Source organism: Crocodylus porosus, unplaced genomic scaffold (assembly GCF_001723895.1).
Source record: "Crocodylus porosus isolate Cpor-Errol unplaced genomic scaffold, CroPor_comp1, whole genome shotgun sequence".
Lineage (NCBI taxonomy): Eukaryota > Metazoa > Chordata > Crocodylia > Crocodylidae > Crocodylus > Crocodylus porosus.
The window spans coordinates 38,608,627-38,634,724 of record NW_017728906.1 but is presented as its reverse complement, the minus strand read 5'-3'; the positions used below and the strand labels follow the sequence as shown (position 1 = coordinate 38,634,724).

Sequence of the window (26,098 nt, the reverse complement as noted above, 5' to 3'; positions counted from 1 at the left end):
AGACATGGTATTGGGAAAATGTGGGATCTGCTTTCATGATAATACACATGATCATCTAAAAATCAATTTGTTGTGTACTAATGGTATGGTTAATACCCCTGCTCCCAGGGCCTGCCACTTAAAGAAACACATGCGGAGAACACACTGATTTTTTCAATTATCAACTTTGCTCAAGGCATGATGAAATTGCCTTGTTTGTATTGATGTTAAAAGTCTGTATAACAAAAGGCTCTTTGGAAAAAATAATGCTTTCTTGTTCATCTGAAGAGTTTTACATCCGATGAGCAGTTATAAATGGCTTAACAAGTATGTTTCTTATGATTAAAAAATTGCCCTTACTTCTCTGTGAAAACTGTGTCCACATTTTAGCACACACACAGCTTCCTTGCTTAAGTCCTCATGACATATTATGCACGGATCTTCCTCAGAGGCCTATGGATACAGACATAACATTTAAAAATTACTAGAAAGTTATCAGTTATCTGACTACTCGTTTTTTAACCCATTATATAGACTGGAACGGAACAACCAAATTAAAGTTTTATTTTTTTCCCCCATGGTACTTTTGCAACATCAAGTCACAGACTCTTCCCTGAAAATGTATGGATAACAAACCCAATTCACTAAGAGATGTAAAAGCTCAACAACAAGTAAGAATAGCATTTCTGAGTTTACAGATGATTGCAGATTATGCAGTCAATGCTGTGAAACTAAAAAAAAAAAGAATACTACCAAATGCAGTAATGAGATACTTAGAAAGAAATAAAATTTAGGCTTTGAGAAGCTATACATCTCTTGCATTCTGATTGTTAGTTACCTGTAGGTCCGTTTGTCTGTCTTGCCTCTCAAATACATCTTTATACTGTACCATCTAAATAATGCTCCTATATAAATTGTATATGCTTCTAACATAAGAGTCTAGGAGCATAATAACTCTTCAGATGAATCACTCAAAACACTTTATTTTTTCTTTAATTTTTATCACCGATATACCCAATATCTCCCACCATTTTAAAGATAGCTGTGTCAGGGGTCAGCAATGTTTTTGTGCTGAGTCCCAAAAAACCCTGCAATCTTGACATGGAAGAAGTTGGTGTGCCAGGGACAGATGGCAGGGAAGCCAGGAGGGCCTGCTCTTTGTTGTGGCAGCACAGCCCCAGCCCCTTGCACACCACCCGCTCTGAGGCACGTGTGCAGCTGGACCAGAAATACCAGGGTTTCAGACCTCAATGCAGCCACTGGCAGCCTGGTGGCTGCCTGCTGCAAGCAGCCTGGGCCTTGGGCAGGACCCTGCCACCCCACAGAGCCCAGGCTGCTCACAGCAGGGCTTACAGCCTTCCCACCGCCTGCTGTGACCAGCTCAGGCTTTGTGGTTGGCAGGGGCCTACCAAGAGCCGGGGCCAGATGTGGCATGCCAAACAAAATGGCTTCATGTGCCATGATCTGGCTCACCCCGAGCTATAACTGATGCCAAACAAAGCAGGTGACCTGTTAAGTCTAGCAGCAACGCCAGAAGCACAGTATAGAGACACTTCCCCTTTTTCTCCGAAAGCTAGATTCACATTTTAAAAGCTCTCACCTAAACTATTTGTTATAGCAATAAAGTAACAGGAAAAAAAAGCTGTCCTTCATAGTTGTGCCTACATCAGATTAATTACTGTCCTGCAGTTATTATCATCAAGTATTTACAGGATGTGTCATTAATTACTGCTGTACACAAAGATCTAATCTGACTAATCAGATGTTATAAAAATCTACCTCTTCTGCATAAAAATAAGGAATCAAGACTTTAAAAAAAAAAAAAACAAGAAAAGCTTCCATCTGAATTTCTAAGATATAGTACACTTTGATTTAATTATAAACCCAGTAGCAAACGTGTCAGGGAACTCTTTGCATTTTATTATTATTTGAACTTTTTTTTTTTTAAGAGCAGACAAAACCTTACACTAGAATCTCTTGATTTTTTCCATGTTGATTTTGATGTTTCTCCAACCAGTCTCCAGGGATGCTCAGCTGGCTGTAAGGGACAAGACATTTTGGTTTTGGCAGTTTTATAGGCAGGTCTTGCCTTGGATGGGCTGGACATACTTCCTTCTGCCGGCTTGGATAGCTTCTGTGTTTGTCCTGATGAAGCGGAGGATGCTGACTTTTCAGTTCTCCCTGCTGAGATCAGAACCTAGGCAGGTGTCATTAGGAAGCTGTTGTTAATTTAAAGCAGAAAGCCATGGACTGGCCAAAAACTTATGTCTCTCTGGACTTTTATTTCAGTTTTTAGTTATGACAAAAGAATTGAGAACATTTTTCATTGGGCAACTCTGATAGTGAAAGAAACAGTCCAATTAAAATAAAAGTGTACCTTTTTTTTCATTTGGTGATCCAAAATGAGTTCTGTCACACTGCTAAGGATTTCATCTTGGCTCACCCCTGAAAGCGTGTTTCCTTTTTTAATTCGTACCTCTTTTATGAAATTAGTAAGGTCAAACCTTAAGAGGGAGAAATTAAATTGTATTTGGTGAGAATTCTACAGCATGCTGAGAAAGCAATGCTACGAACTGGTCACAGCATGTAAAAACCCTCAGCTTCCAGGCATTAGATTGATAGTAATAGCTCTACACACATTTCCAGGTATCACTGTGCGACTAAAGCAGTTCTCTCTGCTTGGATCCTAAAGCTAATCTGAAATAAGGAAACTAAAGCAACAAGATATTCTTGTAAAATATTCAAACTAATCTTAATGGGAAAATGAGGAATAGAGGCAAGGAATTGTGTGGATATCTTCTATTGGATGAAATGCATGGCTGGGATAAAGAAATGAAATATGAACTTTCATTTCTACCCAGGGGAACTTTTACAGTCTTTTCTCTGATGCCCAGTGAAGGGTGTTTGTGCCCAAAAGCTTCCAATTAAGTACTTTTTTTTTTTTTTTTGCAAAAATCCTGTTGGTCTAATAAAAGATATCACCTCTACCACGAGCCCTGGTTGGGATAAAGTTAGACAAGCTTTCAAATGAAAGGTATGCTTCATTCAGAGAAACCTGATGAAGAATGCCTTGCCTTTATTGGCAGTTGGACCAATAAAAAGATATCACCCACAAAAACTCTGGCCCCTTGCGTAATTCCTGAACCATCACAGATGCAACATTTCTGCAGCCCTACACCAAGCAGGGAGAGAAGCTTCTCTGAAATTCGTCTCGTCTCTTTGCCAGGAAACCCAAGACATTCTCGCCATGGATTTGTGACACCACAACCATCGCCAAACCCACTAGAGTAGAAAGGACTTAAAAGAAAAAGATACCTGGTATAATGTGGAAATATAGTCATTAGATGTGAAACGATATTATCAAATGCTTTTGGAACTACTTTCTTGTTTGAACCTCTAGTAGAGTCCAACTGTGCCAGTGCTGGTGGTGGATCATCTTGGTGGCTTAGCTGGATGTTCGGAGCAGCATGTCCTGCAATCTCAGATGGCTGAGCTACTAGCACTTGATCAGAGCACAATCTTCCTGAAGTTTCAGAGACTATTTTTACTGATCCACTATTTGCAGAGTAATTAGAACTTTTATGTGCTGTTTTACTTCTGCTCTGCACATGAGGTGCAGAATGCACTGGACTTTGGTCTTTAGGGTTTGAAAATGGAGGCAGTAAGTTTGGATGCACGGGTGTAGATGAACACAATACGATGGCTGGATCATTAATAGGAGGCCTGCCTTGCAAGACCTAGAGGAAAAATATTTTTTTCAAGCACGATAAGTAGGAAATTAGTCAAATAGTATTTCTGAACGTGTCAAGGCTATGGTTAACAACATGAACTGTCCTCTACTTAAGTCTTCATAGTAAGTGACAATAAGATATCATTTTATTACTACCCAGCTTTACCCATGTTATCTTCACAGCACAAATACAAAAACCACAATACACATGGCCAACAATGCTCCAAAGAGCATACGCACAGATGAGATGGAACACTCTCATGGGTTAGCAATACGAGTGGCTCTGGACACTCATTTGGTTTTAAAGAAGAATGTTTTGAAATTGGTGGTGTGCATCAGGAACCCAATAAATGGCATTTGGGTCTTCCGACTGGAGGTAGGTAAAAGTGAGTTTGTTTATTTATTTTTAATATAAGTATTTTAAAACTTTGAACGTGTGTACATTACAGAACAACTGACCGCTACAATCCCTACAGGCTATGTATAATTCCTTTCATAAACTGATAAAACCCTCTCAAACAAATGGGTTCCTTGCCCCTCCTACTCTATTAGAAGGCTGTTTTAAAAACCTCACTGGTTTCCACCCTAGATTTATTCATGGATAGTTTATCCCATCTCAGAAAAAATTCATTTTGAATAGCAAGACATGCTAAAAAGCATAAAATTAACACCCCTTAACTCATATGGACCCAGCAAAGTCAATAAAAGTTTTTAGTATAAGTTATTGCTTTCTGAAAGAGAGGATTAGATTTAATATTTGTGTGGAAATGTAAATTAATTTGGTTTGTGCCAAGTATAAACTTCTGTACAGCTGGTATACACTGGATAATTTTAATTTTTTCATGTAGGTTAAACAAAGTTTAAATGAAACTTTAGTAGTAACAAGCCTTAATAAAATGAAGCACTGTTAAATTGCAAGTCATGGACAACTTCTTGCCGGATTCTTCAGCAAGTTGTTTTACTAGTAATCAAATTTTGAAATTTACCCATCCTGCAGATCGTTATAACTCTGGTAATGTTACCTAATAGTTCACAAATCATCACTTAATAAAAAAAGCTAAAGCCAGATTTAAGTGCGTAATAAAAACAGATTGTCAAAAGGAACCATTTTGTACTCGTATGAAAGGAAAGAATATTTTAAAAATCTGTAACGTTTGCCCACCAAAAAGGTTTTGGAGCCGAGCATACTACGGAGGTAACACGATTCATTTCTCAAATAAGTTATCCTTGCACTACTCTACAGTGATATCAAACACCAGACTGAAGAACACTCAGAGGTAAAAATGTGAAACGCAGACAGTATCTTCCTTGCACAATGGTTTCAGATGAAAAACCAAGAATCTAGAGCCACGCAACCCATGTGGAAACATGTGCCCATCAATCCTAGAGTGGCCCTGTCAGCCATCTTCAGACCCACAAATAAGATAACTATCCACAACTATGTGGAATTGCCAATAATGATGGGATATAGAAATGAAGCAGCATTGTTATGAAACACAAGAGATGTGTATAAATGAGGGCAGAAAGGTACTTAGAAAAAACCTCCAAAATATTCCCAAAGGTGCAAGATTAAATGGTTAGTACGTACATGCACAAACCATTCTGAAACATTTAGTTTATAGTATCTCCTGTACCCAATCCAACAGAGCCTTGATTCTGAAAGGGTTTTCTAGGTAGAGAGTATAAGCAACAACAGACGAAGAGGAAAACAGTCTATATCCAAACCAAGGCCCTGGGCATGTTATAGTTATCACATGATTAATGGGTTTATGCTGGGATTAACAAGAACAGAGCTGTGTGTTCAGCTAACTTATAGTGGCATAAAATGAAAAACTAGCCACAAAGCTATCCCTGAAAAAAATGGGAAACCTCTCATGTGCATGGCACCATAAATTAAATGTGTGGCACTGCTATACCAATGCTGACAATCAGCTGATGATTGGCATGGGGTTGTGGAGGGTCAGCATTAGGACCAGGACTGCTCTGATCCTGATAGTGAAGCCTGGCTGGCAGAAGAGTGGGCTGCAGGAGTTCCCTAGCAGGGAAAGGTGAAGGTCTCTAGCTGCTGGGAACCTGGCAATTCCTGAGCGCAGCAGCCTTTCTTGCCTTGCCTTGCAGACCCTGCTGGAAGAGTTAAGATAAAAATTCCCTTACAAAGTTGGTTCAAGACTCAGTTTTACTAAGGTCTCTGAACAGAAAAACCAAACATTCAGTTCAGTTTTACCCATCACAACCAACTCTCTCTTTATACCATCACACGAAAGCAGGAAGAACAGAATATATACATGGCCTTGTACCTGTATTCAAATTCCCCTGCTCTCACATGCATGCACACCTCCAGCTGTTATCACAGGGCTTACTGGTACACTCATGGAAGAAGGTTAATAGTTTCATTTGCTTCTGACACAGAAAAAGGAAGATTATCAATGGCTACAAGATGCTTACTGAGACACTAGGAGGAGGCTGAAGGTCTCGAATTTGTACTTTAGAGAGATCATTTAGCACAGCACCATTTTTCAGCATATGGATTCTCTCTTCATACTGGGTCTAAAGAAAAAAACATGAACAATTAAAAAGGATCAATAAATGCTACCAGATTTTGTGGGAAACAAAATATCTCCTATGTTACAAAAAACCGGATTTTCTATTTCATATCCTAATAGGTTAAAAAAGATAAGTCATTAAAGATTTAGAATTACTGAAAATATTTTCCCTGTGCACCCCAACTGCTTTAAATTGTTTTTTTTCTGCAAACAATTTACCCGTTTGCAGCCTACACCATCTTGCCCCCAAGTAGAAAACTCCCCAAGAGTTAGCTGGTAAATTAATGTGAAAACATGGTTAAAACATTTGGCCTGCAATGTTGCCAATGAAGCATTAAAATCTGCATGAGAAAACACTCATGCCCGAATGAATCCTCACTGAAATCAGTGGGTGTTAGTGGACCGCTACATGGCTGCCTGCATGGTTGGCGGGGCACTTTCAGCTCTGAGCCCTTTATGTTCTTTTATTTAAGTAAATGCATCAAAATAGTACCTATCTGAGATCCGTTTGAAACAAGAACTCTTCCTTCAACCAACTCGCAAAGAACAGAAATATTAAATTGTAAAGGACATATTTAAGAATATCCAATGATCTACAAACAACCCCTACCAAGTATATATTGTTTTGCTTAAACTAGCCACCACATATACAACTCAGTTCTGCATTTTGGTAAGGAGAAAAATTAAGAACCCCTCATATAGGAAAACTGAAGAGTAGACTTACTTCTACTTTCTCAATTTCTTTCTTGATATCTGAATGAAATGTCTCCCACTCATCTATCTGTGACTTCAATTGAGGTGATGGTGAAGCTGAGCTGCTGAGATATTTCAGATCTGCCATTAAATACACTATCAACAAGTTTGTACGAGATTTTTTTTAAACGGAGAAATCGGTATATTTTCTAAGCCTTCTTTTCTTCTCCTAGGCAAGTCAAAACTAAAACTTCAATCAAACAGTTTTATCTGATGATAGCATCAGTGACAGTCTGATGCATCTGTCCAGTTTTTGAATGTAAGAGTGTGTGAAAGTTATGAATGACATTTATTATGAGTATGTATGGTAATCTGAACACTTGTTAGTTTGTTGTAATGTAAATGTATAACTCCATTAATCAAAACAAAACCAAAAAATTCTTAAAGGAAATAAGATTGTATTAAAACAGAAAACAAGATCTAATTACTGAATGTTTACATTTGCAAATTAAATCCAAGATACAGGTAACATCCTAGATGCAGTGCTATGTGTTACATAGTTATCAGACTTATTTTAAATCAACAATCTTGTTTTTATTTAGTAACTCCTACAGAAATTCTAGTCACATTACATCCCACTTACCTGCTAATTACCTTTAGCCATTTAAGATTTGCTTCTGCATTTGAAACTATGCTGCATAACTTGCATACCTCAGCAGTCTTCCAGTTTTCAAGTACTGACACCTACAATTAAATGTGATAACTAAAAATATACACTGCAAGTGCTTTCCTAGCATAAGCAACAAAACCAAGTTATTCATCTCAATTCAACCTCAATCTGTTCTCTAGTCAATTCACTAACCTGTGGTTTTTATAATGCACTAAAGTAGATTTCTAAATCAAGAAAAGTTAGCTGTAGAATACTGCAGCACTGAGTGAGCTATTGTATAAGAAAACAAAGGCTTTTAACAGTCTTGCCAATTAGAGGTGCACCAGTCCATACTGTATTGGCACCAATAAAAAGAAGATTGGTATCATCAGCAATTGACTTTTTTTAGCTGATGTGCACAATAATATTGCTGATAAATGTGATGTGCATGTGTGCAGCCACAGCATGCATGCAGCTATGAGCGCAGCCCAGCAGCTTTAAGAGCAGCGTCTGGCTGGTAAGTCTGTTAGGAGGGGAGGGGTGTAGGGATGGGGAGTGGGGGAGGGGGACAGATTGAGGCCCCATGCGGTGAGGGAAGGAATGGGGCAGGTGCACGACAGAGCCATGTGCAGCTCATCCAGGGGCTGCGTAATGGGGTGGGGGGGGGGAGGGGAGGAAGGAAGGGGAAGGCTCCCACCACTGTGCACACCCCCAAGGGAGGCACGGGGTATGTGACCACCCAGATCTGTGCATGGGTCAAGGGCAGACTGCCACTATAGCTGTAGCCCACCCCATAGCCCACATCCCCGCGCTGCTGCCACCCAGCCCAAGCACAGTCCTGACCCCTGCCTGGGAAAACAGTGTTACTTTTGTATGTGTGTGGGGGGAAGGAGGGAATGTGCGTCATGGAGTTTGGTTGGGGAGTGGGTGTGGAGTAGAGGTGTGTGAGAGGGTATGGTAGGAGGGAGTGGGTGTTTTGGGTACAGTGGAGGGGCGAGGTGTGTGGGAAGGTGTCAGCGTGTTGGGGGTGGGTTGTGGGAGGTGTGGGGTAGAGGTGTATGGTTGGGGAGGGAATGTGTAGGTGTGTTGGGGGTATGATGGGGGTGGGGTGCATGGGAGGGTGTGGGTCCTCAGAGTCCCCGGATCTGTACGTGGTGGCAGCGAGCAGGACCAGCCCTGACCAACCCCACAGCCCCAACAGACCCCACCCAGCCCAACAGTGCTCCCGCCTAAGTCCTAGCTGTATGCAGTGGCAGCATGTGGATCTAGCTCCACCCAGCCCCATAGCATGTGGCGGCTCCTGCGCTCCCACCTCAGCCCCTGGCTGCACGCAGTCACAGGGTGTGGGACCAGCTCCACCTGGCTCCATAGTGTGTAGTTCCCTGTGCTCCTGCTGTGTGCAGGGCCAGCCCAGCCTGGCCCCAGAGCACACAGCTCCCTGTGCACCCAGCCCCTCTCCTCCAACGGTAGTCCTTGGCCCTGGTCAGGTGTGGTCCTTACCTGAATTCCCACTCTTGCAGGCAGGGAGCCTGGGAACAGGCAGGGGGTGATCAGGCAAAAGCCTCTGCCAGCCAGAAGCTTCTTGTCTCTAACGCCTCCTGGCTCAGGGCTGGGACAGGTCAGGCTCAGGTAAGGTGGGCTGGCTGCTTAGCAACCAGAGCCATACCTCCTGCATGGTGGTGCCAGCTTGTAGAGGGACAGTGAGGGCCAGGGCTTACGGAGGAGCCTCGCAGGCTGGATGGAATTACCTGGTGGGCTGCATCCATCCAACAGGCCATATTTAGCCTGCCCCTGGCTTAAGTGCATAGCATCGTTCAGGCCCTACAGTCTGCTTCCCTGTACACCCTGATCAACTGCATAGTAACTGCACCTATCTCTTTTGCAAATAATTTTACTGCCTTTAACTGCACCAGAAAGCGCATGGAGGCAGCTGTCAAAGGGCTGATACTAGAAACCTTGAAAATGATGGAAGCTATTAAATTTCACAGCTAATTTCTCTCCTCATTTTCAAGGCCACTGAAACTATTAGAAGCCTTGAAAATTACGGAAGCTAGTCCATTTCAGGCCATTAGTATAGTGTTACTAGCACTGTATGCTTACTGAAAACTGCTCACCCTAAGTTTGAATAAGTGCATATTTCGGATAGCCCGTAGTTTTTCACTTCTAAGCCTACATACTTAAATAGAGAATACTGTAATCCCACTAATGGGAACAGTGTGCACACTCAATGTACACAGGCCATGGAGGTTAAGACACAGAAAGTATTTAAATTGCAATTATCGTTTAGTATTAGACCCTATTTTGTTTTAATTTTCTGACAACATTAGTTTGGCCCAAGCAATAAACCACTACTACAATACTTAAATAAAACAATCTTGATAATTTGCGATTAAGTAGACAAAAGCTTTGGATCACATACCAAATATAACAAGCCTATTGTTTAATTAAATTACGGTAATGCTTTTAGGCATACTTTAAAATGGTGTGCAAGCCATTTTCTAATTGTAACGAAATCACCAGAAGTGTCTATTAAACTTATGCTGAGACATGAGCAGATTCAACAATTCCCACAAACAAGGTGTAATGCAAATGAAAAAAAAGTCTAGCGTAGCTATTTTTTTTCCCTTACCTCTGCTGCGACAGTTCTTTTGGCACACCCTTGGTATTGATCTTTGCTCTTTTTTATAAGCTCTTCCAGTTTTACTTTCTCATTTGCAAGTTTATTACTATGAAGTTAAAGAAAAATAAAAAAGTTTAAAATATACATGAACAAATAAACTACAATTTACGCATTCTTTTTAAAAACTAAGCTTTTAAAAGTTCTCTCTTCTACTAAAATATACATCACTGATCACTTTCTACAGAGAGATGACAGTGTGAATGAGTCCTCAAATCTAAATTAATTTGTTTAAAAAATAAACCTAAAGTCTCGTTCTTAATTTTTGCAGCGCCATGTTTTTGGTATAACTCCAAGTAGAAGGTAGTCCTTCTAATACACAGAAGCACTTAACCCATTTCTCAAAACTGTATGATCTCCTGACAGTTCCAAAAGAAAACCTGGTTGGGAAATGAAAAAGATGAGCAAGATCGGGGGGAGTTGTAGAGAGGAAGACTCATATTCCAACATCTAAAAGCAAAGTAGGAAATGGAACAATGTGCACAAACCTGTATGCAGACTCAGTGACATGCACCTAATGATCTTCAGCAGCAACATACAACCCGTGGCCCAAATCTGGCCCAAACTGGAGGGCTTTGCCTGTGCCCGTGCCCATGCCGGGACTGGCAAGTGAGAAGCTCCACAGGGGCCAGGCTGCTGCCACTTCTCTCCCTCACCTCCTTCACCCTGGGTTGTGGCATGGGCACAGCTTCCAGCCTGTGTGAAGGTGCACCAAGGCCAGGCAGTTTCCAGCTGCACTCATGCTGCAGCCCAGAGTTGGGGGCATAGGGCGAAGCAGTAGTGTACTCAGCTTCCTGATGTGGTTATAGCTCCCCACTGGCTGGAAACTGTGCCCAGACTACAGCTGGAAAACAAGAGGCAGAGAACTAAAAGGAGAGCAGAGCTTCTCCCAGTAGAAACTGGAGGTCTGTGCTCATAGCTTTAGACCAAAGGAAAAAAAACCTCAGTATTATTCCGTATGTGGATAGTTAAAACATGTGATCCTAAATTAAGTCAAGATTATGGTACACACAAGTGTAAAAAGTTGTTTAATTGGTTCTAAGTGGTTATTTTACATTAAGTACATTGCATTTTGATTTAGTATTAAATGTAGTCTGTATAGTAATACTTGCATATAACTTAAAAACCTAACACAAAGCCTGATACACTCTTGTAAAACAGAGATGACAGATGTATTAAATAAAACAAGATACTATTTACTACATTTTAAATAAATTTAATACCTTATTTTGCAAAGGCATTAAAGGCAAAGAATAAGGCATTTTGTATTCAAACGTGACACTCATAATTGTTCTTGTACATTTAGAGCAACGGACACCAACATTAAGATAAGAACGATCCTAATAAAATGAGTTAACAGGACAATCAAATACCACTATATCAGCGATGAAAAAAAGTTAACACAAATTTACCTGATCTCAAGGAACTCCTCCAAAATAACTTTATACTGTTTGTCCTCCTCCTCAATATTCTTCAGATACCTACAAGCATTACAAGCAAGCAAATATAACATGTATGGTTTGAGAAGTGAAGTCTTTATGCATATTTTTCTGTAACATATATAGTATGTAGCTCTGACAAGTTATAATCCTGTATTTAGCAAAATTAAAATATTTTCTTTTCTTCCATCCCCATCACTATCAGTAGGTTTAACTGCAAAGTGAGGTACATCTTTTTTAGGCTGGCAGAATCAAGCTTTTAGGAAACAATTCCATCTACAAACAGTGACAATATCCATGCATTTCTACCCCATACCTGTTACTAAGCTAGTAATTATCAATTATTTAGTAGATCTCAGAATCAGAACTTTTACATAAATTATGTTATTCATTTGTCTACAGAATCAAGATCTAAAATGGTTTATTTCTAGCAGACTAATACAGTAAATTTCAATATTATGAAGGAATTAATCCCATTAATAAAGTCAGAATAAAAGCAGAAAATCAGTTTTCAAAAGGAATACTCACATTTCATTGGTATCTGCCTGCCTTTTGGCTGCACTCTTTATTGCTTTTAATCTCTCTTGATTTTCTTTTTTTTCGTGCTGCCACTTCTTTATTTCTGTTTCTAAATCTTGATGAAACCAATCCAGTTCTCTCTTTGAAATCTAAAGGCAGAAAATATTTAGAAAAGAGGTTTCTTGAATGAGAAACATTTATTTCTATATAATCAGGTAGAGCAAAGGTACCAAATCAAAGAACAAACCTTTCCTAGTTGATGAAAGTAAAACAGAACATGGGTTCAGGCCAGTAGTTAAGAGTCTTCATTACCATTCATGAAAATTAGATATGGTTTTGCTGATTAGGCATAAAGGGCGTTTATACATATACTTGGGGGTGGGGCTTTAACTAGAGCAGCTTCAATACTCTTTTTAATTAAAGCACCCGGAACCTCACACGTATTGGTGTCCCCATACTGAAAAATGGCAGTGGAGCACTTTATCTAAAGCTCACTGAATAAGCTTTAAAGCGCTCCTGCCACCATTTTTCAGTGTGGGGATGCTGGTACACACATGCCAGTCTGCTGGAGCATGGTAATTACCACACTTCAGCAGAAGAGTCTGCTCTGATGTGCTGTAATTGCATCGCAAAGGAGCAGCCTTGCTGCATGTGCATAGGCACCCAAACAGTGCTTGCTGTTGAACTGTAGGCCATGTTTCTAAGCTGGGGTATAAAAACTTATTGTTCCACATGCTGACTTCATAAAAACGCTAAGATAATACAGAAACTAATAAAATTTGGAGCCACTTAAGTAGGCTTTGCAGTATTGACTACCACTTACATCTCTGTTGAACAATCACCTCCCTAAAGCCACTGTACTGCAATTGGTCTTTGTACCCTTATTAGACATGTTTAACTATTACCTTATTTTCTTCAACATTTTTTTTTAACTGCTCTTTTAAAACACTGGTTTCTTCTGTGCTTCGGCATTGCAGCTGCTCATATTTTTCTTTTGCTTCCTTTAGTTGCTTCTGTAATACTTGATGTTCTTTTGCCATACGTAAAATATCTCCCTGAAAAAGTAGGTTATCAAAGTTTTTGTTACAGCACTCATTCAGAAAGCACCATAAATTCACAACATGTTAAAGGCAAAATTGAACATGAACTATGATCCAAAGTTTGAGAATGTTGTAGATAAAAGCTAAGAAATACTCCCCATTCAAGAAACAAACTATGACGATGAGAATGGATCTACCAATGAAAAATTAGAGCCATTCTCCTCCTGATGTGGATACGCACTGCCATTTGTCTTTACCAGCTTGAGCTTTCTACCTCTGCCCCCCACAACCAGATAGTGGAGTATTTAGTTAGACTTAGTCTGGGATTGTTGGAAATGAAGCATTATGAAGGTTATTGGTTGTAACAGCTGAATTATTTAAGAACTTGAACTCTGAAAATGCAGCTTCCTTCTTCATCCCACTGCATGAATCTGATTGATATAACTGATTGATCTAACTTTTTAGAGACATGTCTTTTTGCCAGTCATGCTCAGACCTGTTCCATAATCAACCTTATTGTTTCCACTTTGTTAGCCCTTTTATCTCACGTTTAAGTTTTTGGTTACATTTTAATACAGTTTGGAAGCAATTCTGGTGCTCTAAAATGTCCCCTCTACATATGAAGAATCCTATATTAAAAGCAGTAATAAAATAGAATTTAAAAAAAAAAAAAATCAAATGCAAGGGTTTTTAATCAATTAGGTACTGAATTAATGAAGTCTTCACTTTCCATTAGGCTACTGATTATTACATAAAGATTTTTTAAAAAGTGCCTGAAGAAATTATGTATTTACTTACTTGTTGAGTTTCAAATGGATGAAAAGGCATAGTATTAGCTTCCCTGTCTGCTAATTCCCGCTGTACCTGGATTACAAAAATGCACAAATTATTTAAAAATGAAAGAAATTATATCCCCTATATTTTGTATCCATACCCCGACAATTCAGTTCTATAAGGAGGAAAGGACCTAACCATTAAAAAAAAAGTTCATTCTTAGAACATATGACTGACTGACTCACTCAACTACACTGTAAGAAGGAATCCTGTTGAGAAAATACGAGTTTCTTAAAGAGGCTTCACCCATGGAGTGAAGTTAGGATCTTCTGACTGAATATTCTCTAATCCCAAACCAACAAATAGGAGTTCACATTAAGAGCAGCCCTTCTCTCACTATCCTCAAAAAGAAAGCTGTTTACACTTTGCTCAGACTGTCTGAGCAAGCACTGCAGGACTGGGCAACCTCTGCTCCTACTGAAGTCAGTGGAAGATCTCATATGGACCTTCAATGAAAAGAGTTAGGCCAACACTGAAGATGGCATCCTTACAATTAAAAAATAGCCCAAAAATAATATGCATGTTTGTAAATGCATATTAGTTATACATTTATTATTTGCAGATAGCAGCAGACAGTCCTCTTAAAATTAGCCTTCTTGGAGTTGCTGGTAATAAGTATCATTGGCAATCCTTGCAGTCAAGGATGATCCTCTTTCACGACTTTGAGTCGTTTGACTATTTGTGGGTTTGAAAATGGCTGATGGGACCTATCCAGGTACAACAGACTCTGTTGCAGCTGGGGCACATTTCCATGCAGGGTGGATGGCTCTGGGCTCTTGGTTTGGTCCATGGCACACTGTTTCCACTGCTCCCATTTTTTCACCTCCTGTTGTCATTGGAAGGTTTCAAACTATGAGGTCCTTGCAGCAGACTCTCCCTCCATCTGGGGTGGTCCTAGGTGATCGCCTCCCATGAATTGATATCAGTGTTGCATTTTTTCAAGTTGGCTTTGAAGATATCCTTGAAGCACTTTCTCTGTCCTCCTCTTGAATATATCCCTTGACTGAACTGGGAGAATAAAACTTGCTTCAGGAGTCCAGAGTTGGGCATCTGGATGATGTGGCTTGCTGAGGGAAGTTGATGTCAGAAGATCATTGCCTCTATGCTTGCAGCACTTGCTTGCAAGAGGATGCTAATGTTGTTACATCCGTCTACTCACTGGATTTGAAATACTTTCTGCAGGCAGTGATGATGGTACTTCTCCAGAGACTTGAGACGTTTCCCACATGTTGTCCAAGTCTCAGCTCCATACTGGAGATCATGACTGCTCGAGAAGCCATAAGCTTGGTTTTCCATCTGATGTCGCAATCTTCAAACACCTGTTTCCTGAAGGCTGCACTTACACATTTAAGGCAATGCTGGATTTCTGTGTCGATGTCAGCCTTCTGTGAGAGATGGCTTCCAAATTACAGGAAATACTCAGCACTCTCCAGATTCCCGTTGGAACCTGAATGACTGGAGGTGGGGGCTGCTCATTAAGCACTGGTTGGTGGAGGACCCTAAATCTTCTAAATGATAAGTGTCAGTCCCATTTTCTTGTATGCCGTGGCAAAGACATCAATGATTGCCTGAAGGTCTGCTTCAGAGCGAGTGAACACTATAGCATCATCAGTGTACTGGAACTCTTTTTGGGGTACTCGTGGTTTTGGCTCAGTCAGATGAGATTAAACAGTTTACCACCCATTTGTAGTTTAGCTCCACTTTAGCCAGAAGCTTGTTGGTTTTCAGATGTAGCAACACGGTAAGGAATATTGTGAAGAGTACTGGAGCAATGACACAGTCTTGCTTATCTCCCATCTTAACCTCAAATAGACCTGTGACAGGCATGTTACTGAAAACCACCACTCACGTACCCTCAGGCAACCGGCAAAAAATGGTGATCTATTTCAGTGGGCATCTGTACTTCAGAAGGATACTCCACAGCGCTTCCAAGTTGATGAGAGTCTACGGCTTTCGTGAGGTCAAACGCGGCCATAGAGAGAGGTTTATGCTGTTCCTCACATTTTTCCTTAAAGTTTCTGAGCAGTGAAAATCATATCAGCTGCTGTGATGCCCTAAACCCACACAGATTCCAGGAGCAGCTCTTCAGCAAGGAGGGTTCTCACAATGATCTTTTCCTGAGGCAGACAGCAAGGTGATCCTTCTGTAATTTCCACAGTCAGATCCATCTCCTTTCTTGAAGATTGTCACAATCACGGCATGGCTATGGTCACCTGGGATTTCCTCCTAATACAAACTCACCCCTCCCCCCCCAACACGAAGATTTCATCAGGATTCCATCAGCTCCAGATGCCTTATTCTTCACCTGTTTGATGGCTTTCCTCACCTTGCCTAGGGCTGGGGAAAATTCCAAGACTTTTTCCATTCTATTCCATAACATCTAGGTAGAAACACCAGACCTCACAATCCTCCTCCCATCATCATAAGCTGGTCACCAAAGGACCTGAAGAATGTGCTGGAAAAGCTGTTTGCATGGAAGATGCCTGTGCTTGGTTGTGTAATATCAAAGTCAAAAGGGTCTCATTCTTGTCTGAATACTAATTTATTACTCTGACACTGGGCCCTTATATTGCCAATGTTATGTTTCCTTAAGATGCATGCAATAGACTTCAGAAATGCAAACTGCAATTAGAAAGTACTGTGAAACGCTTATCTGCAGCAAGAAATACTTTTCTATGCCCCTAAACTTTATGATTCATGGACTATGTGCAAAGAAGGTCTTTTCTTTTTACTGTCATCATCACACACAAAACTTTTTTTTTTTTTTTTTAATTCATTATAACCCCTAAGAAATCGCTAATAATTAAGAGAGGAAATAAAATGCCACCAGCACCTTATATTTTTAATATTCTGTTATACCAAAAGAGTTAGATCAATTTTATTTTTGCTGATTTTATAGATTTAAATATGAAACTGAAATGTTAACTAAAATGTAAAATATAAGTCTCATTACTAGTAAGCAAAATGTATTCTTAAGTATTTTAAAGTTTGTAGGATGTTTTATGAAATTAATAGAACACAATGGTCGTTTTCCAGTTGCTAAAAAAAGGGTATTATAAGCAGATTCCTCCTATTCCCGAATTTCTCGCTTGAATAAAGTTATAGAGAAGTTTACTGGGGGGGGGGGGAAGAGAGGGGAAAGGTTGATAAAAATAGGTAAAGTAGCCAACTTTCAAAATATCTTCTCATGTCCACACAAACATTTCAGCCTTCTTCCATTAACATGACCAACTGATATCAATTTAACTATGGTAAGTGTCAGTTGACAGATTTGGGAGAACTATAAAACATCCAATCCTGCAAATGTTTATGAACGCACCCTTTAAGTGAAATTTAATGATGTTTATCAGAAGACTAAGAAAACACAGATGTTTTGAATTGAACATCTCCCTTCACCACAATTTAGATGCAATTTTTTTCTTTAAATAAATTATTTCTCTCTAAAGTTAAGTAAAATTCTCTCTGTTAAGTAAAATTAAGAGGAAAGGAGCTGTCCTGACCTTTAAAATAAAGTTAATATTGACCTGTACCACCTGTACTACACCTCACGGTAAAGGATTAGTACCATATACAAGATTGCATACATTGTCATCATCAATTAAAGAGCCGTCAAAAGATTCTCTTCCTTTTTACTTCTTACCTGGACAGCTATCATCCTTGTATGTGGATGGTTTTTCACTACAGATGAATTTTTATTTTCTATTTCCTTTTTAATAGCAGATATATCATATTTAGCTTCGCTCGTATTATTTACCCCATCAAGATTATTTCCGCAGAACTCAAAATCTAAGTTCTCCACTACATACCGAGTGTCTTGGTATGTTTGCATTAGATTTGGTAGGAGAATGTCAGAGATGCACCTTCTGTCTGATATCGCAGTTTCATCAATATCAAGATTTGCTTCATAATCAGCATATATATAACTAGGTTGGCTAGCAACACTTGGAATAGAAGGCAGCTGAGAGAGGATTGGCAACATTCTTTCATTCTGATAAACTGAGGAATCAGTCAGAAGTATGTTGCGGTTATTAGGAATTACTGAGGGTAGTAATATATTTGAAAAAGATACTGCTTCTTCTACGGTATCAGTGCTGTCATTTGGCAAAGAATGCACTGAACTATAAGAAATATGTGAGGAATGTCCTATGGCTGAACATTCTTGAGTCTCGTAGCTTGCTAATGTACCATCAGTAGGAACTGGCATATAAGGTTTATTAATATAAGACACTGGTTTGAACTCCTTAGCAGCTGGGTTTAACTGTAGTTTGCTTTTAGAAGAGTTTCCTTGAATATTTGGCCCGGCTATGCAATTTTCTTCTTCATTCCTAGTAGCTTCTTTAGTTTCAGCTAGGATGTCTGCATTTCCTTTAAACAGAATGGCATGCTTCATCAAACCAATACAGTTGTCGATCAAAACAAAACGAACTGATCTCAGAAGGAAAGGTTTTAAACCTCCAGCATTCTCCACAATCTTACGAGCTTCTTCAGGGAAATGTTCATACTCTCCAACTAATAATTTATCATCAATCTCCATGGGTCCATGTTCCTCCAAGATCTGAAAGAAATAGCTTTAAAAAAAAAAAAAAAAAAAAAAAAAAAAATTTGGAATTACTCCCATTAATCAAAACATTTTTCATTTCACTTTCAAGTCATACTCGAGATTTACATTACTAAAAATAATTTGTATAAAATGAAACAGTTTTAGCAATATTTTAAGTAATTTTTCATCCTAGATATTTGTTTTTTTATACTCCTACTTTGTTACCACAGTGATTCACATCAACTTTTCCTAAATCATAAGAATGCAAGCGCTACATAGACTGAAGTTTTTACCTACGTATTAAATTGCAAAGTAGAATTTTGCAACTAATATTTCATTTCTCCAAAGAGAAGCAAATGTTATACATTTCATTTCAACCATTAACACAGAAAAAGTAGAACACACTTTAGTTAGCTGCAATATTAAGAACAAGTAACCGGAGATGTAAACAGCAAAAGCGATCAAGGAGGCAAAATGCAACTACAGAAAACACTGGGTTGAGATTAAACAGAAGTCAGTGTTGCTGTTTTAAACACTGCTAAGTAAACATAAAAGGGAGAAGAATGAAAACAAACTTTATAAAAGTAAGAGAGGCAGGAAAATTACAATTCCTGAAGACTTGATAGAGTGCCTTACAAATCCACTGTAGTATCCAGTAGTTCCCATTTATGAACTTTCAGATGAGAAAGCTCCTTTGTACCTATATTGTAATGCTTTGATAAGGAATGTGTTGATTAAAAACATTGTCATGTGATTATCTGTAAGTTGGAAATAGCTCTAAAGATGATCTATTTACATTTTTCACTAGAACCAAAAAAAAAAAGATTAAAAAAAAGTGGTCCACATTCCTAACTCTTCAGAAATAATACAGCTAAGCAATTATTTATAATAGCCAAAGAAAGAGTTTGGGTCTTTACATCTAAACCTTTTAGCTTGCTGCAAACTGCATAGCAATTACTTGCAGCAAGCATAGTTCTGCTGTTCAAAAGAGGTATTATAAACAGAAACAAACCTTTAGTCAGCAAGAAAACCCTCCAGACAGAGAGACTGTAACTGTAGACCAACTCACTGACTGTCCAATCAATTAGATCAATTTAACATGATCTTTCCATCTGAGATCTTAACTCTATACACTGTATATAAAACCAATGCTTATTGCAATTAGTTAAGACAAAGATACCCACTTTACCGGTGTTCCCCTCAAAATGCTTCGTTTACTGTAACAGTTTGTATATACATTTTGCCTTTAAAACAGATCACTGAAAACTCCTTGCTCAAACAAAATCCACCCCCTCTTTTTTTTAAGCTACCACCATTAGTTGCAACACTGGTAATTATTGAAAGGATTGTAGAAAAATAACGTTTTGGAGATGTTTATTTTGGATATTTGACAGTACTACATGAAATCATGTTCACCCTTTCACATATCTGTGATCTTTTGCACAGGGACACAGGAGAGAAAACAGTATTTAAATAGTAAAGAAATGCTACTGAGAACTTGAATTGCCAAACCAACCTAAGGAACAAGTACAATGCCTAAAACTACAGTCTTTGATGACAGCTCCATCTCAAGTTGTCAAACTCCATTGTTAGACATAGCTGACTGATCTCAAAATCATTTTAATTTCTATTGAAAACTGTTTAAGGGACATGCATTTATCTTAGTTCTAGTGAAACTCCTGGATGACCCACCCATCTATTATTGTTTAGGAAAACAAATTAGATTTAAGATTAGATTTTTAAGAGGAAGTCTGAATGCTAAAAAAAAAAAAAAAAAAAGAAGAAATCCCATGATATCTGGATCACAGCTGTTCACCTCTAAGTTCATTCATTCCAACTGAATCAAGAGTGAACTCTTTTCAGTTCCCAGTAGGTGGCTGTGTACTCAAGATACTGCCAACCATTTACACTCACGGGCCTTTTAATTCAAAGTTGAAGCGTATAAGAAGAGATGTGACCTTAAATCAGGGAAGCATTAGCAAAATAAAAAAAGGGAATTCTGTCACCAAGACCATGAAATTTGATGCCCTTCAGAACAAGCTTCCAGCTATCCACTCTATGGAATGTCTTACATGACTTTATATGCATACAGTCATACCCTCAACTTATTTGCATCTTTCAAAAGTTCACTTATAATTACTGTCAGTCATTTCTAAACATATCAAGTAGGATGTTTTATTTCTGACCACCACTTCAACCTCTCTTATTATGTGGATAATGGAAGTGAAATCTACTGAATCTTAATTAAGATCAGAAGAACTTAAGAACTTACCTGCATTTAAATTGGTACGTTTACGTTGGTAATTGAAAAATTACTCATGCTGAGAAAATTTAACAATTGTGAACTGCTGAACACAAAAAGTTAATACCTACTCATATAAATTTTTACAAGTTGGGTCTAGGTTATTATCCAAAAATCTCTGATAATCATCACTGTCAGAAATACTATCACGCAAGGCCTCAAATTCTTCCACTTGATCACGAAGATATTCTGGAATTATGAATGGCTCATAAGGATTCATAAAACTTCTGTTGGGGAAAAGAGAGGGAGAGAGAGAGAGAGAGAAATGTTATGAATATCAGTTCACCCATAGTTTGTAAAATCTTAATTATGCATACTTAAAGAAATATTTCATGTTGTATTATGTAATTATATAAAGCATTAAATTACCATTTAATATGGAATAAGTTTTAATATTAAATAAAATTTAATATGTGGAATAAGGTCCCTCCAGAGGTGGAGCAATCACCTATCCTGGAAATCTTGCTGGGGTTAAATGGTCTGGCCAAGGCCAGAAGCAGGGAAGTAATAAATCCCATTTTATACATAATAAAGGCTGCAAAAGGTCACATTAAAGCAAAATGAGAAGAGAAATCAGATCCACAGATAAGACAGCCCCAGTCTCACCCTCTAAGCATGCGGCAGTTCAGAAAGAATGGGATTATATGAAGTACCTGTGTGGCTTGGCTGAACAATTTAACTACTGCTTTAACCACAAGACTGTATTCTGCTTCCAAAGCTAGGAACCTAGTATTCAATTGCCATCCCACAAATATAACCTACTGGGCAACGTGGGTTTCTTAGGTCCCTTCTACACTTTACATATATTAAGCAATTAACAGGTTAACTGAAAAGTTAATTTAGACCAGCTATGCACGCAAAGCAACTAATCATGCCATAAAAAGTTTCATCCAGCTACAGTTGGAGCTGGAAAATATGTAATAACTTTATAGCTGATTTCTATCCATCTTTAAATTTGCATACGTAGCAAGGTAGCTATGCATCAGTGACTGAGTCCCATCACCCACTGTCTGCCTTGCCTCCCCACTGCAGGCTGCCCCTGTAGTGTTCCAGAGGGCCAAGCCCTGCCAAGCACTCTGCACCACCTATGGCACTGCCCCAGCTCTTGCCCTGGCTCCTGCCCCAGCCCCCAGTCAGAACACACAGCACTGTTGCTGCAGCCACCCAGACACACAGTGCTGAGATGTGGGGTTACCATGGCTTGAAATGCTGTCGTCTCTGTTGGGGCTGAGCCCACTGAACTATACAGGAAAATCATAAGCTTTTGGTTTTGGACTAATATCATGCATAGTTTGTACAATAGGAGTAGGAGCTACAGTGCTACTTAAAACGGCATATATGGAGTACCTGTGGTAAAACTTGCAGGAGTCTCAAAAAAGGCAAAATGCCTCAATTCTGGATGAACTAAGTTTATGGGCACTATACACAAATAGATACAGTTACATTTAATTTCAGTCTTTTTTTGTTTTCAAATATGCTCCTCACTTCCATGTGCTCAGGAAGAACAGGGTCCACCAGTAAGGTGGGGGGGTGAATGAGTTGGGGGAAGCAAAGGGACTACCAGATCCCCAAGATTTATTTTCCATGCTGTAGCAGTGGGAGGGGGCAAATTCCAGACAAACCCCCAATAATTAAATTCTATACCTGGAAAATTACAACAAAATTTATAAATTGTCCATATATAGAATCTAATTATTGGGGGTGGGTGCCTTATAATCAGGGTCATCTTGTATTTGAGGAAATACAGTAAATAAGGAAGCCAAGCATCATTCTTGAAAGTGACTGAGAGACTGGATACATCACAGCACTTCCAATGAGCTACAAAGTCCTTCACTCTACAGGACACCAACTTAAAGCCAGGCCAGCCCAAGAAGTCTTCCATCAGACAGACATTGGCAGATCTCAGTTCTAACCCTGACATTACAAGTTCACCCCTAGTAACTCCAGGTAAGCTGCCTGAGCCATGGAGACTGAGCTACCCTTAGAGTTCCCCCAGGTCAGTACTGCGGTATTAAGGTGGGATAGATGGGAAATCTGCCTAGCTTCTGCCTTATAAAATAGAGAAAACTTCATTTACCAGCCAATACCTTTCACCAGCAATAAGTCTCCCCAGTTTAAGCTGAAGTTCATTAGTGAATTATTAACAAAAGTGAATTTCATTCTATTACATAATTTACAAAACGATGGAGGTGCCTGACATTTGTAGAGATCTCAGTTTTGGTATAGTGAGGTTAATGTATTTAAGTTGGCTTGAAGGTGGTGAAAGAAGGGTTGCAAGGCTGCTGCAAACATCTGGCCACAAACCTGATTGTAGCCACTTCCTCTGCTACAAAAGGAAATTGTTGATCAGTATGGAGATCATGAAGCTTCCACACCAAACTGCATTTAACACTAAATAACCCACTATTTCATTGCAAGAGGTTTTCTTTTTGTTGACTACACTCAGCTTCAAAACATACTGTATTGGCTGAACAGAGTGAAATGGTTATTGGGCAGTTCCACTACAAGGACAAAAGAACAGGAATTTCAGGTAACAAGCAAAACAGAAGCAGAAATGAACATTTAGTTCCATTTTTTTTTTTTAAACAGCCTGTGCATTAATCAACTAAAACAAAGCCTTCATATCAGGGCTGTCCAGCTGCCAGCCTGTGAACTGCATGTGGCCCACAGGGGTTCCTGCCTGGCCACAGATCCCTCAATTGCTCCAGCTGCAGCCAAAATCTCTAGGCACCCCCCACCTTCTCTGGCTTCTGCCTTCTGTGCTTGACCATGGGGAGCAGAGGGTGAAATTGGGGCCATACAGGGGTGCAGTACAATGGGAGCAGAGGGAAAAGGAGGATGCTCACTCAAGTGGGCACATGGGACAATGTGGGGGTGGGAGCATCCACACAGTACGGCAGGTTTGTGGCCCTTGGCTGCCTCAAGTTGACAGTCCTGATGTATATTCTTTATCCCTCTCCCATATAGTCTGACTTAAAAGTTATAGGACATCAGAAAGGGATTAATTGTTAGAGTTCCAACTGAGTTTCCTTATAAAGCTGATTTTGATCCCCAGCTCCATCCAACCCATAGACAAAAATATGCATCATATCTGTAATAAAGATTGAATAAATTTATCAGACCTGAAGTGTTCTGATTTCCTGAACACACATGAAAAAATAAGGTATTCAAAGTTTAGCTCTCCATACATACTACACAGCAAAAAAAAAGTTAGAGATTTTCTTATAACATCCAAACCTTGATGCACTGGACATGTCTGACAACCCTGCATACAGGGCTAAGTTTAACTAATTAAGACTTGTAAACAACGAGATTAAGAATGGTTTCCAACTCTAAGCAATACTTCAAGAATATGATTTCTTGGCAACAGGTTTGGGGTGGGTTTTTTTACCATGGTAACTACAAACCCTTAGAAATCATTTTGCTTATAAAAGGTACAGATATATAAATTTTCAACTTCCGCTTTCACCACGATATAATACTTTTTGGTGTAGTACCCATTTACAGTATAAACCCTTTAGGGTAGAAACTACAATTTTTAGAGTTTTGGGGGGGGAAAAAAAAAAAAAGAAGCTAGTACTTATCATCTATTAGGCAATTAGTACTTACAATGTATTTTCTTCTGCAAATATAGCATCTTCTTCATGTGTTAGTGCGCCAACCCCACCAGACAGTACTAAAATAGTCTGCTTAAAAAAAACAGATTTTACTTTATCACAGTATACAGCATTTACATTTTTACAAGATCAAGTGTTTTACAAATCAGACTTAATAGTACCAAATCTTATTTTATACTCTGACGTATATTCAGATGCCATACAAATGAATTATGAAACTTGACCAGATGATTACAATACAAACAGGTAATTTGAATTAATCATTCCAAAAAGACTGCTGGAATCAAATAATTTCTTCTTCAAAACTAGTTTTAGAAACAGCAAAGGGGCCTTAAATGTGTTTGTACTCTTGTTCTGAATTCTGTAACTTCCTGCTTTGTCATTAACTCCACATGTCCCAGGCTGCGCAGTTGTTACTGAACAGTCCCAATGTTGCATGGGCTTTTTTCCACTCAACTGCACTGTAGTGTCAGTGTCACAGTTTATGCCCGCTATCACTATGTCACCGTAGCAATGAGCAATGGCGATGTAACTCATTGCTATGGCAATGTAGCATCTCATGTAGACATGCCCTCCAAGATGTAATTTATGGATTTACTCCTGCAAAGACTCAGGCTCCATATTTAACATACCTGCATTAGCAATTTTCCCACTGAAGTTTTTGCAGGGTTGCAAAGTACATATTCCATTTATTTCTGCGCATTTACATGCCTTCTTATTATTTCTTTTACAGTTCTTCTTTACATTTAGGAGCTTTTCAGGCACACAATTTCTCACTTACCGAAAGTTTCCCTCCATTTCCCCCACCTTTAACAGCATCATTGTTGTTGATTTTATACAACTTTTTATACATCTTGAAGTATATATACTTCATAATAGGAATCAAATTATTTAATTAACCATCAAGCCTACCTAATGTTAATGAAAGGTGTTTTTATTTTTATTTTATTTGAATTTTAAAATAACCTGAAAACACCAAGAAGATTACTTTTGGGGCACTTCAAGTGTGGGGCCGCTGCAAGATCCTCTGGGCAATCTGGTGGTTGCGCCAGAGGAGATAGCAGACCTCTTTAACCAATTCTTCACCTCTGTTTTCTTCGGCAGGGACCAGGACTTCCCCACCATGATGCAAGACGGACTCGAGGGGAACGCCTCCAACCCTCAGGTTGGGGAGGACCGGGTTAGAGAGCTTCTGGAGGGGCTGGACGTGTTCAAATCAGTGGGTCCAGATGGTCTCAACCCCAGGGTGTTGAGGGAGCTAGCAGGGGTTATTGCAAGACCCTTGACATGGCTTTACAAGCACTCGTGGTGCTAGGGCCAGGTGCCAGATGATTGGAAGGTAGCCAACATGGTCCCCATCTTTGAAAAAGGGAGGAGGGAGGACCCGGGCAACTATAGGCCCGTCAGTCTTACCTTAATCCTAGGGAAACTCTTTGAGAAGATCATGGAGCACATCTGCAATGGGCCAGCCTCAGAGATGATGCTCAAGGGCAACCAGCACGGTTTCATTAGGGGCAGGTCATGTCAGACCAACCT

General features: G+C 39.3%; 2 protein-coding genes across 6 annotated transcripts in view; one reads left to right on the top strand and one right to left on the bottom strand.

The window, feature by feature from the left end:
- The window catches only part of DSCR3 (DSCR3 arrestin fold containing), a 48,791-nt gene extending 41,293 nt beyond the window's left edge, over positions 1-7,498 (top strand). Inside the window, exon 8 of the mRNA XM_019528922.1 lies at positions 7,179-7,498. Within this exon, the coding sequence (XP_019384467.1) occupies positions 7,179-7,219 (41 nt within the window). The 3' untranslated portion in view covers positions 7,220-7,498. The remainder of the gene's footprint in view (positions 1-7,178) is intronic.
- The window catches only part of TTC3 (tetratricopeptide repeat domain 3), an 88,942-nt gene that overhangs the window by 2,359 nt on the left and 60,485 nt on the right, over positions 1-26,098 (bottom strand). For 2 of the 5 annotated variants that reach the window (XM_019528916.1, XM_019528920.1), the window contains 15 exons: positions 24,555-24,634; positions 21,017-21,172; positions 17,744-18,671; positions 14,068-14,133; positions 13,135-13,284; positions 12,239-12,378; positions 11,684-11,752; positions 10,224-10,320; positions 7,589-7,689; positions 6,977-7,070; positions 6,155-6,256; positions 3,295-3,716; positions 2,357-2,483; positions 1,946-2,176; positions 340-432 (listed from right to left, as the gene is read on the bottom strand). In XM_019528916.1, coding sequence (XP_019384461.1) covers positions 340-432; positions 1,946-2,176; positions 2,357-2,483; positions 3,295-3,716; positions 6,155-6,256; positions 6,977-7,070; positions 7,589-7,689; positions 10,224-10,320; positions 11,684-11,752; positions 12,239-12,378; positions 13,135-13,284; positions 14,068-14,133; positions 17,744-18,671; positions 21,017-21,172; positions 24,555-24,634 — 2,856 coding nt within the window. The remainder of the gene's footprint in view (positions 1-339; positions 433-1,945; positions 2,177-2,356; positions 2,484-3,294; positions 3,717-6,154; positions 6,257-6,976; positions 7,071-7,588; positions 7,690-10,223; positions 10,321-11,683; positions 11,753-12,238; positions 12,379-13,134; positions 13,285-14,067; positions 14,134-17,743; positions 18,672-21,016; positions 21,173-24,554; positions 24,635-26,098) is intronic. The other 3 variants (XM_019528919.1, XM_019528918.1, XM_019528917.1) reach the window with 3 other exon arrangements.